This window comes from Pediculus humanus, genomic scaffold, assembly GCF_000006295.1.
Source record: "Pediculus humanus corporis 1103172108302 genomic scaffold, whole genome shotgun sequence".
In the NCBI taxonomy this organism is placed as follows: domain Eukaryota; kingdom Metazoa; phylum Arthropoda; class Insecta; order Psocodea; family Pediculidae; genus Pediculus; species Pediculus humanus.
The window spans coordinates 446,017-461,691 of NW_002987871.1; the positions used below are offsets into that span (position 1 = coordinate 446,017).

Consider the following 15,675-nt stretch of genomic DNA (forward strand, 5'->3'; position numbering starts at 1 on the left):
ATTAATTAAATAAGTTAAATATATAATGAAAAAAAAAAAATACTCGGTTTTTCTTTTTTGTTTTGTTATCCTAAAAAAAAATAGTATTTGTAACAAAATTAGAAAATATAACAAAACAAATCAATTGTCATTATTTGAAATTTAAAATTTGGCGCGAAATTTTTTTTTATTACATCTTTTAATCGTTAAATAAAAATAACTTATGGTGATTTTATTAAAATAATGCAAAGTTATTGTAAAAAAAAAAAAATAATAAATAATTTAACCTCGATTTAGAGTAAAAATAGTATCAACATCGGAGTCAAAGGAAATTTCCTTTGAAACGAAGCTTGAACTACGCAGTAAATAAAAAGGAAAAGAGTTGTTTCCTTTTTCATCCCTACCCAATCAACTTCATGTTTTTATTGCTAGAAAATGTCGTCCTACATAATGGTAAGCTTTTTCTTTTCTATTTTTCAATTTTATTTAAACATTTCTTAGTTATTTTAAAATTATCACGCGATATTTTTTAAGTAAATTGTTTAAAAGCATATTATTTACTTATTTATATTCGTTAAATTAGAAATTTAATGGAGGAGAAACCCATAAATATATATATCGATCATGAAGATTAGTTTCATTATAATATGTAATTTTTATTCTTGGTTTTATTAATTATTTTTTTAATTGTTTTGTACTAAATGATATTTATTATTTTAAGTGACGAATTAAGTATTTACGAAGATATTTGTTAAACGCATTTGATAAAAAATTGTATTCTTTTGATTATTTTTTTCGTTTGGTTTATTTTACATTTCTTTTACTTTATGTGAGAGCACTAATCAGGTTTAAAATACGTTTAAAATTTACTTTATAATACCTTAAGCACATTTTTCATTTGTTTTCTGCATACATTTGGGTGTAATTTTCTTATTTGTAGCAAATTTTTTTTAATTAACAGAATAATCAAGAGTCTGATGAAGAAGTGGATCTTGAAGCTTTACGATTAGCTGCCTTAAAATCGAGAAAAGGCAAATATGCTCATAGAGTTAATCACAATAATTTAATTCCCATAGTTCCAGTTCCTATTGAAAATACTGAAGTAATAGAAAAAAAAATTAAAAAAGAAAAATTAACTCCCCCGCCAGAAAATAAACCATTAGGTAAAATACACTTCCTTTGTTTTGTTCTCGTTTTGTTATTTGATTTTAAATTTTTTAATGATGATTTTTATTATTAATTTTAGAAGCACAAAATACTAAAATCAATAAAGAAAATGAAGAAGACAAACTGTCATGTTTCTCCGGAATCACATTCGAAAATGATGGTGATATTTTAAGTGTTGATGATAAAGAAGAAGAAGATAGTTTAGAAAGGTTAATGGACCAACTTGAAGCGGAAATATCTGGAAAAGCTCCTTTGCCATCTACGAAAACAGTGTTGTCAAAAAGTTCTAATAATTCTAAAAAAGAGTCAAAAAATAGAACAGACAAAGTTATTGCAGATGGTGATGATGAAATTGAGTTAGTGCAAGTTAAAACGGGAAAAGAACCTGGAGCGATAATCGAAATTAGGGAATCTATTTCTCCGGATAATTTTTCAAAAAATAGTAATGCAACAAAACCTCCATCATCTCCATATGAAAAAAATTCTGTAAGGAGGTCTAGGAGTCCTTTTAGAAGTAGAAGTAGAAGTCCTTTTTCTCTTAGTCGTAACCACAGGAGATCAAGAAGCCCATATTGGTCAAAGAGTCCTTTAAGGTCTAGGAGTCCTTTTCGCAGATCGAGAAGTCCATTTTGGTCATCTAGGCGTTCAAGATCTTCTTCCAGAAAATCTAGAAGTCCTTACAGGCGGTATAGAAGTCCTAATCGAAAACGTTCCCCTTACACTCGGTTTTCTAGAAGTAGGTCCAAATCTTACGAACGTAGACGTTCCCCATGGTCATTTTCTCCCAGGCGAAGATCAAAATCTCCGCTTTTTCGCGAGGGATCACCCTTTGCTCGACGCAGAAACTTCAATTCTCCCAACGGAAGAATAAGAAGATCTTTTTCGCCAAGAGAGGGTAGTAGATCACCCAGAAGAAGATCACGATCTCCTAGGCGCTTTATTCGAAATTCCCCATTTCATCGCTCAAAATCACCATTTAGAAGATCTAAATCGCCTTTAAGGCGTTCATCTTCACCGTATTTACATCGTTCTAAATCTCCAATTAATAATAAAACCTCCCCACCTTATAAAAGAATCGGAAACAGGCGATCTAAAACTCCCATTCGCCGGGGAATTTCTCCTGGAAGAAGACCGAAATCTAGTGACCGATCATCACCCAAACGAAAATCGAAATCTCCGATAAAGAAAGGTGTCATCACGACAAGAAAATCACCTAAGAGAAAAGATGGAACCGATGGTAGAAACTTTAGTTTTAGCACGTCTCCAACTCCTCGGAAAAATCGATCTCCTCTTAGAGTTGTGGAAAAAAATAAATTGGAATCGACTGAAAGAAATGAAAAATCTAACGAGCGAGGAAAAAATGAAAAACGACCCAGGAGTTTGTCGAGGGAAAACAGGAAATACGATCGGAGATCTAACATGAGATCGAAAAATTTTAGACGAATTTCACCGAACAAAAATGTAAAATCTTCGGATGTTTCCGGAAAAAGAAGCAAGAGTCCAAAACAAAAGTCAGGATCTGATGAGAATGGCAAGGACGCGCAAAATCAAGGTGCGAAAGAGACTGACTCTAATGTCGTCACATCGGCTCCTCCATCGGATTCCGTTTTGGAAGCTCGAAAGAAAAAATTTGAAAGTTTAAATGAAGTGGATCCGACCGTTGACAAAAAAATATCCCTTAAATCAATTAAAGAATCGAATGAAAATAATGACGAAGATGAGGAGGATGCGTTGACCATCAATTTGGAGAGTAATTTATGGGATGATTCGGAAGAGAGCGGAGATGAATTCGAGAGTAGATTTAAATCCAGCGATCCTAGGAAAAACAATTCGTCGTCAGTTAACCGTACAGTATTGTCTTTTAGGAATTTGCGGGAAGGTGATAATGCGAGTCGGAAAATTTTCCTCAATAAACCTTTGACGCAGGAAAATACCAACGAAAAATCAAATCGCGACGATCGGAGAGATAGATGGCGTAGAAACAATAAAAACGATTCGCGAAAATCAACAAATATGGATGGTAAAAAAAGTAGAAATGACAATTTAGATAAAAGTAGAGGGAAAAACAACAGCGGGGGATTTTCTTCTTCTTCTTTAAATTCCGGTGTGAGAGGAGAAAGGCGAACAGATCGAAAACCAATTTTCTGGTCGAAAAAGGATGAATTTAAATCCGAGAAAAATTTGAAAGACAACGAAGTGTCGACAACTCAAAGTGACTTAAAAAGTAACAAATTAAAAAAAAATAGTGAAAGTAAAATTGTTGCGGAACAAAACGATGGGGGATTGACTCAAGAAACGGATGATTTTGACAAGTTAATAAGTGATTTCGAAAAAGAATTAGAAAATGACATTTGTTTAACTCCGAAAATTGCGATTGAACAAACCGAACCTAGAAAATCGAAAGTTTCCGTCAAAAGGGGAAATTTTATCGAGTCCAAAAGTACGACTGTTGATACGATACCTAAAAAGACAATGCCCGCGAGAACGGTGAAAATAAACGAAGCAATATCTAAAAAAACAGGTACAAATGAACCTTTCGATAAAAAAAAAAAAAAAAAAAAAGTATTAGTTTCGAATATTAGTCGGTTTTTAGGTTTTAAAAACAATTTTTGTTTATTTTTTTTTTTTTTAGAAAATATTCTAGAAGAGCCACCATTAGTGTCTTTTATCGACGGTAATAATGATAAAACATTGCTGGACGGACCCGAAGACTATAACGAAGATGATGATTTTGTACTCGAAGTCTCTTCGAAGCAAAAGCCAAAGAATAAAGGCGAAGACGAAGACAATAAAAGCGATTTGCGAACCGTTTTAAGTCGGAGAAGAAATGAAAAGTTAAAAAAGGTTACGACCGTTCAAGATAATTCACGTTTAGTTCAATCCGCCTTTCAGGGTTTAGGAAAGTGAGTTGAAAATGTTTTTTTTTACGCGAGTTAAATTGCACAACGAAAAAGGTTTAAAAAGGTTTAATGATTTATCATGGCGTTTTACAGTAAAAAATTAAAACGACCCGATCGCGAAAGTCATGACACGAATGAAATGTTGTTCGACGAAAAAGGCACGGTTGTAGAAAAAAGGAGAGTCCTTCTTTTACACAGAGATAAAAATCTAGTCCCTGAAGGTATGTGTTACGTGCTTGTGGTTAAGAAATTCATTAAAACAAAAGAATCTGGCGACATTTTTAAAAGACATTTTTTTTTTTTTTTTTTTAAAGTTAAACCGGATACGACAATATATCAGCGATTCGCACGTCCACCCAACGCCCAAATAAAGAAAAGAAAGTTGCTGAGGCAACAGGATCCGATGGATGTGATTGGGGATCAAGAGGAGGAGGAGGAGGAGGAGGAAGATGGAGGGATTATTATTGGGGGAAGATTCGAAGAAGTGGAAGAAGAGAAACAATCGAGAAGGTTTCGTCTTAAAAGAAACGTTACATTGAGTTCCCAGGTACGTGTAGAAATTTATTTAACTATTGTTACGATCGACTCCTCGTTTTTTTGTTGTTGTTTTCTCCCCCCCCCCTTTTTTTCCCCCCTTTTTTTTAAATATTTTCACGGTTATTCATTTTATTATTAAATTATTTGAAATTATTATTAATTTATATTCAACGGTGGTGGTAAGGTTTTTTTTTTTTTTTTAAAGGAAGAGGATTGATTGGAAAAAAAAAATTTTAATTTTATAGCCATTGATTGATTGATTGATTGATTGATTGATCTTTTATTTATTTAAATTAATTTGATCTCATTCAAGTGTACACTTTTATCTTTTTATTAATTTTGAATAATTATTGTTGTAATATTTAATCATTCTCATTCATTCATTCATTCATTCATTTTGTACTCGGATTGAGTTATTTACAAAAGGGTTATTACACCCAAAAAGGTTAAAAAAATGAATAGAAAAAAAATTTTTTTTTTTTTTTTTTACTGAATGACAATAATAATAATGATGATAGCCGAGTCTAAATCATTCTGCCTGTGTAAAGCATACATACAATTTGAGATTTTACATTAATATATCGATAATAATAATAATAATAGTAATAATATTAATAATAACCGATTTGCAAAGTAACGTCGTACCAAAAATGATTGTTTTAAAAAAACAAAAAACAAAAAAAATATTACCCTTATGTTGTGATAATAATAATAATGTAATTTTTAAATTTTTATTATTATCATTATTATTAATATTTTCTCTTCTTTTTTTTTCATTATTATTATTATTTTTCAGTATTTTTCTCGGCTTTTTTTTTTTAAATATTGTTTTTTTTGTAATTATATATTTGATAGAACCGACGATAAACCAAAAAGATGTTAGTAAATAAGAATAGTAATAATAATAATAATAATACTAATAACTTCTCGGTGGTTTTTTTGTTGATGTGTGTGATTGGTCGTGATGTTTTGCTCGAAGAGCGACGAAAACCAAATTTTTTTTTTTTTAAATACTCAGGGATTTTATTAAATTATTAACACATAATTATTAAACTGTGATGAGAAAATTGAATCGACTGCTGCGCTGGGTATTAATTTATTTTTAATTTCGGAATTTGCGGGTATTAAAATATATATATATATATAAACATGTGATACATAAGTTTGTCGGTTACAATTGTCCGAACAAATGAATTTTTTTTTTTATAATGACTTGATAAATTTGTTTTTTTTTTTTTCTTTTTTTTTGTAAAAAAAAGTTGTTATTATTATCATTATTATTTTGATTTTTTTTTAAATAAGGAGAACGAACAATGACGACAATTTTTTTTTTTTTTTTGTCATTTTTTACTCAAGCTTTCTGACGTTTTGCTATTTTTTTTTTTTTTTTTTTTTTTGCGTTATTTAATATTCTTCAAAGGAGAAATTTCGATATTATTATTATTGTTAATACTATTATTATTATTATTATTATTATTATTATTATTATTATTATTATTATTATTATTATTATTATTATTATTATTATTATTATTATTATTCTCTTCACGTTGTAAAATTGTTTTTTAAAATTTTTTTTTTTTTTTGAAATATTTTAATTTTTGAGTTTTAAATTAATTTAATTTTATATATTTTTTTTCTTTTTTGTCATGCCGAATTATTGTTGTTCTCATTTTATTTTATTTTATTTACGTGTGTATATTTGTATGTGTGTGTGTGTGGGGGGGTGCGTGCGTGCGTGTGCGTGTGCGTAAATTTAAAAAAAAAATTTTTTTTGGTTTTAATTGTTATGCATTATATAAAAATGAGACTGAAATTGGAATTAAAAACGATTATATATTGTAATCGATTTAAATCCGAATATTATTATTAAAATATTCTAAATTAATTTACTCAGGCATATTATTATTATTATTATTATTATTTTATATAAATTTTAATTGAATGAAAAAAAAAAGAAAAGAAAAGAAGGTGCAATCAAATTCGTTAAAATTGTTTGTATTTAATTTTTTTTTTTACTGAATTTATTGATTGTAATATTTTGTATAAAAAAAATTTTTTTTTTTTATTGTTGAAATTGTTTGATTGTGCGTGTGTGTGTGTGTGTCGGTAAGAAAAGAATCACGTGATTCAAAAAATGGCGTTTTTCTCACAAAAAAAAAGAAAAAAAAAAGAAAATTTTAAATGTATTATTTAATTAATATGTAATATTTAAAAATGGTAGAAAATTTTCAATGTTTTATTTATTTGTTTGTTTTTTATTTTTGTTTTTTTTTTTTTTTTTTTTTTTTTTTTTTCTCTTTGAAATGTTTAGGTACAAAATTAAATCGTGAATCATCATTTAGGGATACAAATGTCGTAGATTGAGAGATTTTTTGTACAGTTTTCCTCACAATGGCTTCATATTCAAAAGAAAAAAAAATTTAAAATAAAAAATAAAAAAATATTTTTAAAAAAAACCGGAGAAACAGTTATTATTATTATTATTATTAATTTTATTATACTCTTTTTATTACAAATTTTTTTTTTGTTTTTGTCACGTGTACATATTAAATAATTATAACGATTAAGAACACTGAAGTTTTTTAAATTAAAACATGATGATAATGATGATGATAATAACAATAAATAATTTTTAATAAACGGTTTTTTAGTAAATAAAGTGAAAAAAACATTTTTAGTTATTAGTAAAAAAAAAGGGTTAAAAAGTATGTAAAAAAGAAACAAACAAAACGCACTAAGGGAAACAAACATGTTGTTGTTGTTGTTGTTGTTGTTTTTATTTTTTGTTTGTTTTCTTAATTGTTTTGATTTAATTTAAATTTTTTTTTTTTTTTTTTCCCACAGTGAAAATTTATTTTTCAGCACCTCAGTAAGAAAGTCATTTTTGATTTTTTTGTTTGTTTGTTTGTTTGTTTGTTTTGTTTGTATTTAGTTGGGTTGTCGATGTGTAATTTAAAAAAAAAAAAAAAAAAAAAATGATTACCGGAAACGCGAGCGAATTTATTGTGAATAATTTTTTTATTATTATTGTGGGTTAGGAATGAGGTAGAAAAAGGAAAGTAATGACTTGTCATTATTTACGTCAGGTGTTCTCTCCTCATGGCTGCTCCCAACATGGCGTCATTCGTAGAAATTTACAAATGTCGGAAAAAGTGTGTGTATTTTCCTATGACCCGATGGATTTTTTTGAGTTCCGAACAGTCTTTCCATCTAGTCTTAAGTGTTCTTTGCCAATAGTTCCTCTCTTTCCCTAAAAATCAACCGTAAGAAGGTTTAATGGAGTATCTTAGGTGTTCCTACCGTTAGGGTTCCATTAATGTCCTAGTTAGATTCCCATCTAAGTAGTGGATGTGATAATCTTCCAATAGTGACCGGAGTGTCGCCACCTGGAATGACAGTTTGAGTTTCTCACCACTTTTAAACCATTTCTGAGGATAATCCTTCTCCATTTCTGGTTTCTCTACCCCCTCACATTCTTCCTGTTATAATGTTAGATCATCCCAGTTAGGGGTAGTTGTCGCAGGAAGACAAATAATCGATAAGATCCAGACCTCGATCCAGTCGATATCGATTGTGATTTTTTAATGTCACTGTCACGGATAAGGTTAAAATGACCTTTAATAAAATATATATATAGTAATCACTAAAACGTCTACACATTTATAAAAACCTATTAGAATGATTATTATTATTATTCTTATAAGGTTTTTTCATCAGGTTATGACACGCAATATTTGATAATTTATGTCTCGTTAATAATGAATGATAATCGATCAAGTATAAATTAATTTAATACTTGTCGAAACTTAGTTTTAATAAAAATGATATTCGTCACGTTTTTTTTTTTTTTATTTGTCGAATCTAAATAATAATAATAATAATAATAATAATAATTGTAAATGTCTGAAAGGGACGAAAGATTTACCGTAAAAAAAAAAAAAAAAAATTTAATTTCCGTTTCGGGAAATTACGTTGAGAATGATTCGTACAATATGTCGTCGTAGGAATGGTTTAAACCGTCGTTATTAAATTTTCAAACGTTTTTCAAAACTTGTCCTTTTTTGTAACGGATATAAAAAACACTCATTTCCGGTAAAAAAATTTTTTTAAATTTATTGGCGATGGGTATTTTCTTTTTTGGTAATAATATGGCAAAAGTTCAAGTGACACACAATTGAATGTATGATAGAAATAATGATGAGGTTAAATGGGATAATTAGGGTTGATTAAGGGATGGATCTTTTTACCCCCATGTGTGTGGAAATAAGATGGAAGTTGTCGTGCCTGAACACGATTAGTGCGTGGTGTGAAGGAATGAATGAATTTTTCTTTCTTTTTTTCAGGATGATAGATGTAAGAAGGGTGGGTGTGTGTGTGTGTGTGTGTGTTTTGTTCTTGTAGGTATAAAGAAAATTAAATTTTAAGGTATAAGGGGGGAGGATGGGAGGGAGGTAGTAGGGAAGGAATTTTGATTGTTTTAATAAGAGTAAATAATGAATAACCGTAGCGAAGATAATAAAAATGAATTTTTTTAAAAATTTAAAATTAAATTTAAATCCGTATTTAGGTATAAAAAGAGTTTGAAAAAAAATATGGAGGGAGGAAAAAAAATGACATTCATGATTTTTGTTTTTTTTTGACACTTTTTGAAACATTTTGTAATTTTTTTTTGCTTTTGTTTTAACTTTAAAATGAAAAATTTTTTGTTTTTAAAAGAGACTTTCTCTCTCTACTTATTCGTTTTATAATGATTTTGTTTTGTTTTGTTTGTCTTTTCAACGGCAAAAACAACATTTCTATTGTTTAAAAGATTTTTGAATGAGAATTGTTGAGAAAAATGAGTTAATTACTCCTTTCCTTCGTTTCATTTCTTTGTACTAATTTATTTATTTTTAGGCTCGTTCTTTCTAAATAGAAAAAATCATTTTAATTTTTTTGTACCTTAAGTTTCGTATGAAAATATTTACAATTTTTTATTATTATTATTATTCTCATCCCCCTTTTCGTTATTTTCCCTCATGCCTTCCATCCTTAATGTATGCACACAATATACAAATTACAATTTTGTACCCATATAAACTTAAGTAATCTTAATGCAGTTCAGAATTTTTCTAATCATAATTTAAATTTTACACTAACACATGGCAAAATATGTTATAATGAAACAAACTGACTTAATAAAAGGGTTACAATCAATAGATTCACACTTGAAATCGGGAGTACTGAGATTTTATGTCCACCTGATACAATAAATTAATTTATTAAACTACCTCCTTCATTTTTATTTTGTGTGGCAGGAGGTACTTAGCTCAACTACTCATAATTAGGTCATAGTTAGGGTAGTTTAAAAATTTTAAAACTGTTTTTTGGTCATTTTGCTCCATTTTTTGTTAGCCTAACGTTTTGGCAAGTGAAATTTAAGTTTTAAAATGACATATTTATCCGTAGTAATCTTATGTACTAAAGCATCTTCCGAGTTTCTTTCTTACCCAGACTTCCTTTTGTTCCACACGAAACCGTTGACCATTTGTAAATTTAATTTTAAAATAATATAATTATTACTAAATAATATAAAAAATTAATTACATCACAATAAACTACACTAAATGACAAAACTTTTGATATATAATTTATAACTAAATCATTAAATAAAACTATTAAAATTAAATAAAATAAGTTGAGTAAACGTTTGGTGACCGTTACACTTTCGCGCCATTTTCTCATTATTGTTGTTGTTTTTCCACACGTTAATTAATTAATTAATTAATTGTCGAGAAGGATTTTCATGGAAGATTTAAATTTTTTTAAAATATTGTTATTAGTATTGTTTTATTTTGTTTTTTTTTTTTTTCATTTTTCTTTCAGTGATGCTAAGGATAATATATTTATTATTGGTATAAAGACAAAGGTTGCAATGAAAAATGATGATTTCGATTAAGGTACTGGATAATATTAAGTTATTTAGCTGGAGAAAAAAAAAAAAAAAAACTTTCTCTTAAAATTTTCTCATTTTTACATATAAATCCAATAAAATTTCCCCCCCCCCATACTACTACTACTATTTACAATAACGAATCATTAGGTTTTTTGTGATTTTTTTTTTTTTTTTAATTAAAACGCTGGAAAAAAAAATAATAATAATAATATTTATTGTGAAAAAAATTATTAAATGATGACTGGAATTTGTTATAAAGTGCGGCCGAAAATTATTTTTTATTTTTTCGTATTAAAATTATTATTACTATTGGATCGAATCGATTAAGTGATGTGTTAAAATTAATAATAATAATAATAATAATAAGTCAATTAAATACATTTTTTTTTTTTTACAAAACTTGTGGATGGAAAAAAAAAATTTTCCAGAATAGTAGTAATAATAGTTTTTTTTTTTTTTTTCCTTATGTGATTACTATTAATAGAAGTTATTTATTTTAAAAATTTAACAATATTTTTTTTCTGTGAATTTTATTATTATTATTATTATTATTATTTTATTTTAATTTAATGTGGAATTTGTGCCATGTGTGAAGGACATAAAAAATAAAATTTGAAAATTATAAATAAAATAAAAAAATTTATTTATTTTTTTTCTTTCTTTCCAGCAGAAAAAAATTGTAAAATTTAATATAATTTCCATATATTTGTGAATATAAATCAAAATGTTTGTAATTATTATTATTATTATTATTATTATTATTATTATTATTATTATTATTATTATTATTATTATTATTATTATTATTATTGTTATTTTTGTTAATGAATCTTAAAGTAAAAAATTTTCTTATAATCAATATGTGAAAAAAATTAAATATTAGTTTGTTTTTTTTTTTTGAAAGAGAGAGGGAGGGAGGGAGGGAGGGGGAGAGAGAGAGAGAGAGAGAGAGAGAGAGAGAGAGAGAGAGAGAGAGAGAGAAAATTCAACGAAATTCTAAAAGTTTTGTGCTAAAATAATACATATAAATAATAATAATGATAATTTTTTGTATATTATTTTTTAAGGCAATCCAAATTTTGTGTTTTTTTTTTTTTTTTTTTTTTTAAATGTATATATATATATATGTGTGTGTGTGTGTGTGTACATGAGTTAATGTATATTAATAATAATAATATTTTATTTTATCATATATATATATATATATAGAAAACAATTGTAAGAGTTTTTTATTTTATTCTCACATTTATAATTATGTTATATTTTATTGTTTTAAAACTCTTACATATTAATTTTAATTATGTTTTTATTGTATTTTATTTTTATAAGTGACTTTCTTAGTAAGGTGACTATGGAGTTTAAATTATACTATTTTTGTAGTATATTTTTTCCTTTTCTTTTTTTCTTTTTTTTTTTTTTTCTATAATTAAATGTACAAATGTGACTGATATATATATAGGCAGATAATTTATAAATAATTCTTATGTTTATTTTTCCTGTCATAGTTGAAAAAAAAAAAAAAATAATAATAATAAAATTAAAAAATTAAAAAATGTACATAAATGAAGTAGGATATGAAAACTAAAAACTAAAAAAAATAAATTAAGTTTTTACATTACAATATTGTTTTATTTTATTTTATTTTATTTTATCCTTAGTTTATAATTATTATTATTAATTTAATTTAATTATTTTTATTAAAATATTTTGATGGAAATAATAAATAATTTTTGAATTGTCATGTTTACATTGCTAATGGTTTTTGACTATTTTATGATGTTATATTTGTTTTTTTTTTTTTTTTAAATGAAGTTGTCTGTCATTTGTAAATATTTTTAAAAATGATTTAAATTGTAGTTTATTTAAAATCATTTACAAAAAAATAAAAAAAGAAAATTGTTTTTTTTCTATCTGTGAAATATTAAAATATTAAAAAAAAAAAATAATAATAATAATAATAATTGGTAAAATGTTTTCATGGTTCTTCTTAAAAATACATGCGTAAAAAAAGGAGCGGAAATTAAAAACTACACTAGCGCCACATGTGGATTAAAATATAATCACAATGCTGAGTTGTTCGAAAAATGGCTTCCAATTGTGACGTGCAGGAGCGTACGAGCAGTGTTAAAAAACAAAAAATCGAATGTAGTTCCTCTGGCACGTTAGAAAATAACATTAAAATGGATGTAAATTTATTTTCAGATAAATTTTCAACTTCTTCGGAAATTTTAAAAGGTAAGTTTTTGTTTTTTTCTATTAAAATATTGTCTTTTATTTAGAGAGGAAAAAAATAAAAAAAATAAAAATGGCCGACACGCAGGAACTTCCTATGTAGGAGCCATTTTGTAGGTGCGGCTCACTCAATATTTAATATATTCTTTTTCTACATTTAAAAGATTCGTTTTGGAAATATTAACATTTAATTTTCATATATAAATTTCGAATTAGAAAATATCAATTATGGTTATGATTGTCTGTAAAAAAAAAAAAAATTTTTTTGGCGGTCAGAAATAATCAATATAATTTGCTATACTAAAGCAAGCCGACTTTCGTTCTCGCGCTATGACCTCCGTTGAACTTGAGTGTTTGTTAATTATGACATAAACTAATGTTATTAAATAGGTATTTTTCACGTATAAATTTTATTAATAATTAAAAATTTTTGTTATACTTATATTTGATTATTATCAACAAGTAAACTTATAAATTTTTGATGAAAAATATAATTTTCTAGGTTTTAACAGAAAATCGTTGATTTATTTGAGGTTAAGTTTCTTAAAAAGAGCGGTTTTATTAGTTTATGTTTATTTAGCTTTTTAAAAGAAAATCAATCTACTGGTGAAACTTTTTATTTATGAAATATAATGTGATATATAATAAGGTAAATTAACATTTAAAATTGTTTTATATTCCCATTGTTTTAAATCAGTAAAATTAATAATTTATTATTTTATTTTTTTATTTTTTTTTCAGAAAGTGTTCAAGAAAACAGAATCGCACCATTAAGTACGGAACAAGTATTAAATGGTGGAGATTCTGGTTTTAGTGAAATTGAAATGACTTCTTCGACAGAGGTTTTATCTGAAAATGCTAGATTACAGTCATTTGAAAATGACATTCAATCTCCAGTTCCAGGTTCATCAACTTTCGATTCAAGGTGTGTTTGTAAAGAGAAAAATCATTTCGATAATAGTTAATTAAGTTTAAAATAAATCTTCTTTATGAATCTTTTAAAATGTAAATTTTTTTTTTTACTTCATGACTTCCAGTATGGAAATACGAGATGAATTAAATGACAACGATGACATTTCATCAACAATATCTGACCTCTCCGGTATATCCGATTTGAGTGGGCAAGATTGGAAGCCGACTTCTGGGCCAATGTCTTGGATTCATCATCAAATGGCAAATGGTGCTGATCCGAGAGATTTATTATTTCAATTAGTGCAAGATAAAGCAGCTATTGCTGCTCTTCCATCTGGAAAAGATGATTTTACTTTGTGGAAGGTATGTTATGGATTTATTAATTTTTATTATTATTATTTTTTATATCACAAAAAAATTTTTTTAAAACGAAATTAAAATTTTTACAGATTATTATAAGTATGCTAAGTGAGCCTCCGAGAAGAAAAAAATTATCGACAATTAACACGCTAGAGGATGCTGTTAATCTGATAAAAACAAGTCAAAATATAATGGTTTTAACTGGGGCAGGAGTTTCAGTTTCGTGTGGAATTCCTGATTTCAGATCCAGAAATGGAATTTATTCCAGGCTAGCTGTCGATTTCCCCGATCTTCCAGATCCCCAAGCCATGTTCGACATACAATATTTCAATAAAGATCCAAGGCCATTTTTTAAATTTGCTCGGGATATTTATCCAGGTGAGGTTTTTCTTACAGTGATTATATTTAAAAATTCAGGTTTATTTAATTAACGGTGAAATCATTAATAGAATGTTATTATTTTTTTGTAGGGCAATTCAAACCATCACCATGTCATAGATTTATTCGCGCTTTGGAACAAAAAGGAAAACTTTTAAGGAATTATACGCAAAATATTGACACACTTGAACAAGTCGCTGGTATCGAAAAAGTCATACAGTGTCACGGTAAGGAAGTAAAATAAAATGAAAAAGAAAAACTATGTAAATTTATTCAGCGCCATTTTTCTAATGAAAATTTTACGCAGGTTCCTTTGCAACAGCATCATGCACAAGATGCAAAAGAAAAGTTCAAGCAGACGATATACGAGAAGATGTTTTCGCTCAAAAAATTCCTATATGTGTAACGTGCGAGCAAGACAATTTGCCAGGCCTGAATACTCAGGATAAATTAGATTATAGAGGTAATTTTTAAGAGTTTTATTAGTCTTTTGTGGTTTAAAAAAAAAAAAAGAAAGAAAAAGCAGTTCGTATTATATTATATTTAAATTTTAGATCTAGTATGTAGAGGAATTATGAAACCGGATATAACTTTTTTTGGCGAAGGTCTTCCAGAAGATTTTCATGAAGCCATGGCTGGAGACAAAGACAAATGCGATTTGTTAATTGTGATAGGCTCTTCTTTAAAAGTTAGGCCAGTTGCTCTTATTCCTAGTTCTATACCGGCGTCAGTTCCACAAATTCTTATTAATCTAGAACCTTTGCCACATTTAAATTTCGATGTGGAATTGTTGGGAGAAAGTGATGTGATAGTTGATCACATTTGTCGGCTGTAAGACACCATTAATTAATTAATTAATTTTTTTTTTTTTTTATTACACCAAATGTAATATTATTGAAATGAATTGTTTTAAGGCTCGGTGAGGAATGGGAAGAACTTTGTTGGAGAGATGGCAAATTAGTAGAAGCCACAGAACTTCTTCCCGTTTCGACAGATGAATCAAATAATTTTAAGTTAGACTCTGAAGCGGAAAATCTTACAAGTCAAATTAATTCTCAAACGGAAATATTTGTCGGAAAAGTATCGAATCAAAGATGCGGGCACACGGTTCAAGAATCAAAAACAGACTGTAATGAAAATTGTCGAAAAAGAAGTCTAGGGACTTCCGATTGTCCCGGAAATGATTCTAAAAGACAGAAACTCACAGAGGAAAAAACAAATGTTATAACACAAAGTTTAAGGGATGTTCGGGTGGGTTCCGTCGATTCCATG

The 15,675-nt window shown here is 27.2% G+C and overlaps 2 protein-coding genes across 2 annotated transcripts in view; both read left to right on the forward strand.

The window, feature by feature from the left end:
- Positions 1-414: 414 nt before the first annotated feature.
- Positions 415-4,800, forward strand: Phum_PHUM569830 (Cylicin-1, putative; the record flags this gene model as incomplete). Its single annotated transcript, XM_002432064.1, has 7 exons — positions 415-432; positions 941-1,142; positions 1,229-3,667; positions 3,779-4,049; positions 4,140-4,267; positions 4,361-4,593; positions 4,789-4,800. 7 exons carry the CDS (start codon positions 415-417, stop codon positions 4,798-4,800), a joined length of 3,303 nt encoding a protein of 1,100 aa, XP_002432109.1.
- Positions 4,801-12,605: 7,805 nt separating this feature from the next.
- Positions 12,606-15,675, forward strand: part of Phum_PHUM569840 (NAD-dependent deacetylase HST1, putative) — a gene marked incomplete at both ends in the record, with an annotated part of 4,021 nt that continues 951 nt past the window's right edge. Inside the window, 8 exons of the mRNA XM_002432065.1 lie at positions 12,606-12,756; positions 13,495-13,678; positions 13,791-14,028; positions 14,115-14,403; positions 14,496-14,630; positions 14,711-14,866; positions 14,958-15,234; positions 15,318-15,654. Coding sequence (XP_002432110.1) covers positions 12,606-12,756; positions 13,495-13,678; positions 13,791-14,028; positions 14,115-14,403; positions 14,496-14,630; positions 14,711-14,866; positions 14,958-15,234; positions 15,318-15,654 — 1,767 coding nt within the window. The remainder of the gene's footprint in view (positions 12,757-13,494; positions 13,679-13,790; positions 14,029-14,114; positions 14,404-14,495; positions 14,631-14,710; positions 14,867-14,957; positions 15,235-15,317; positions 15,655-15,675) is intronic.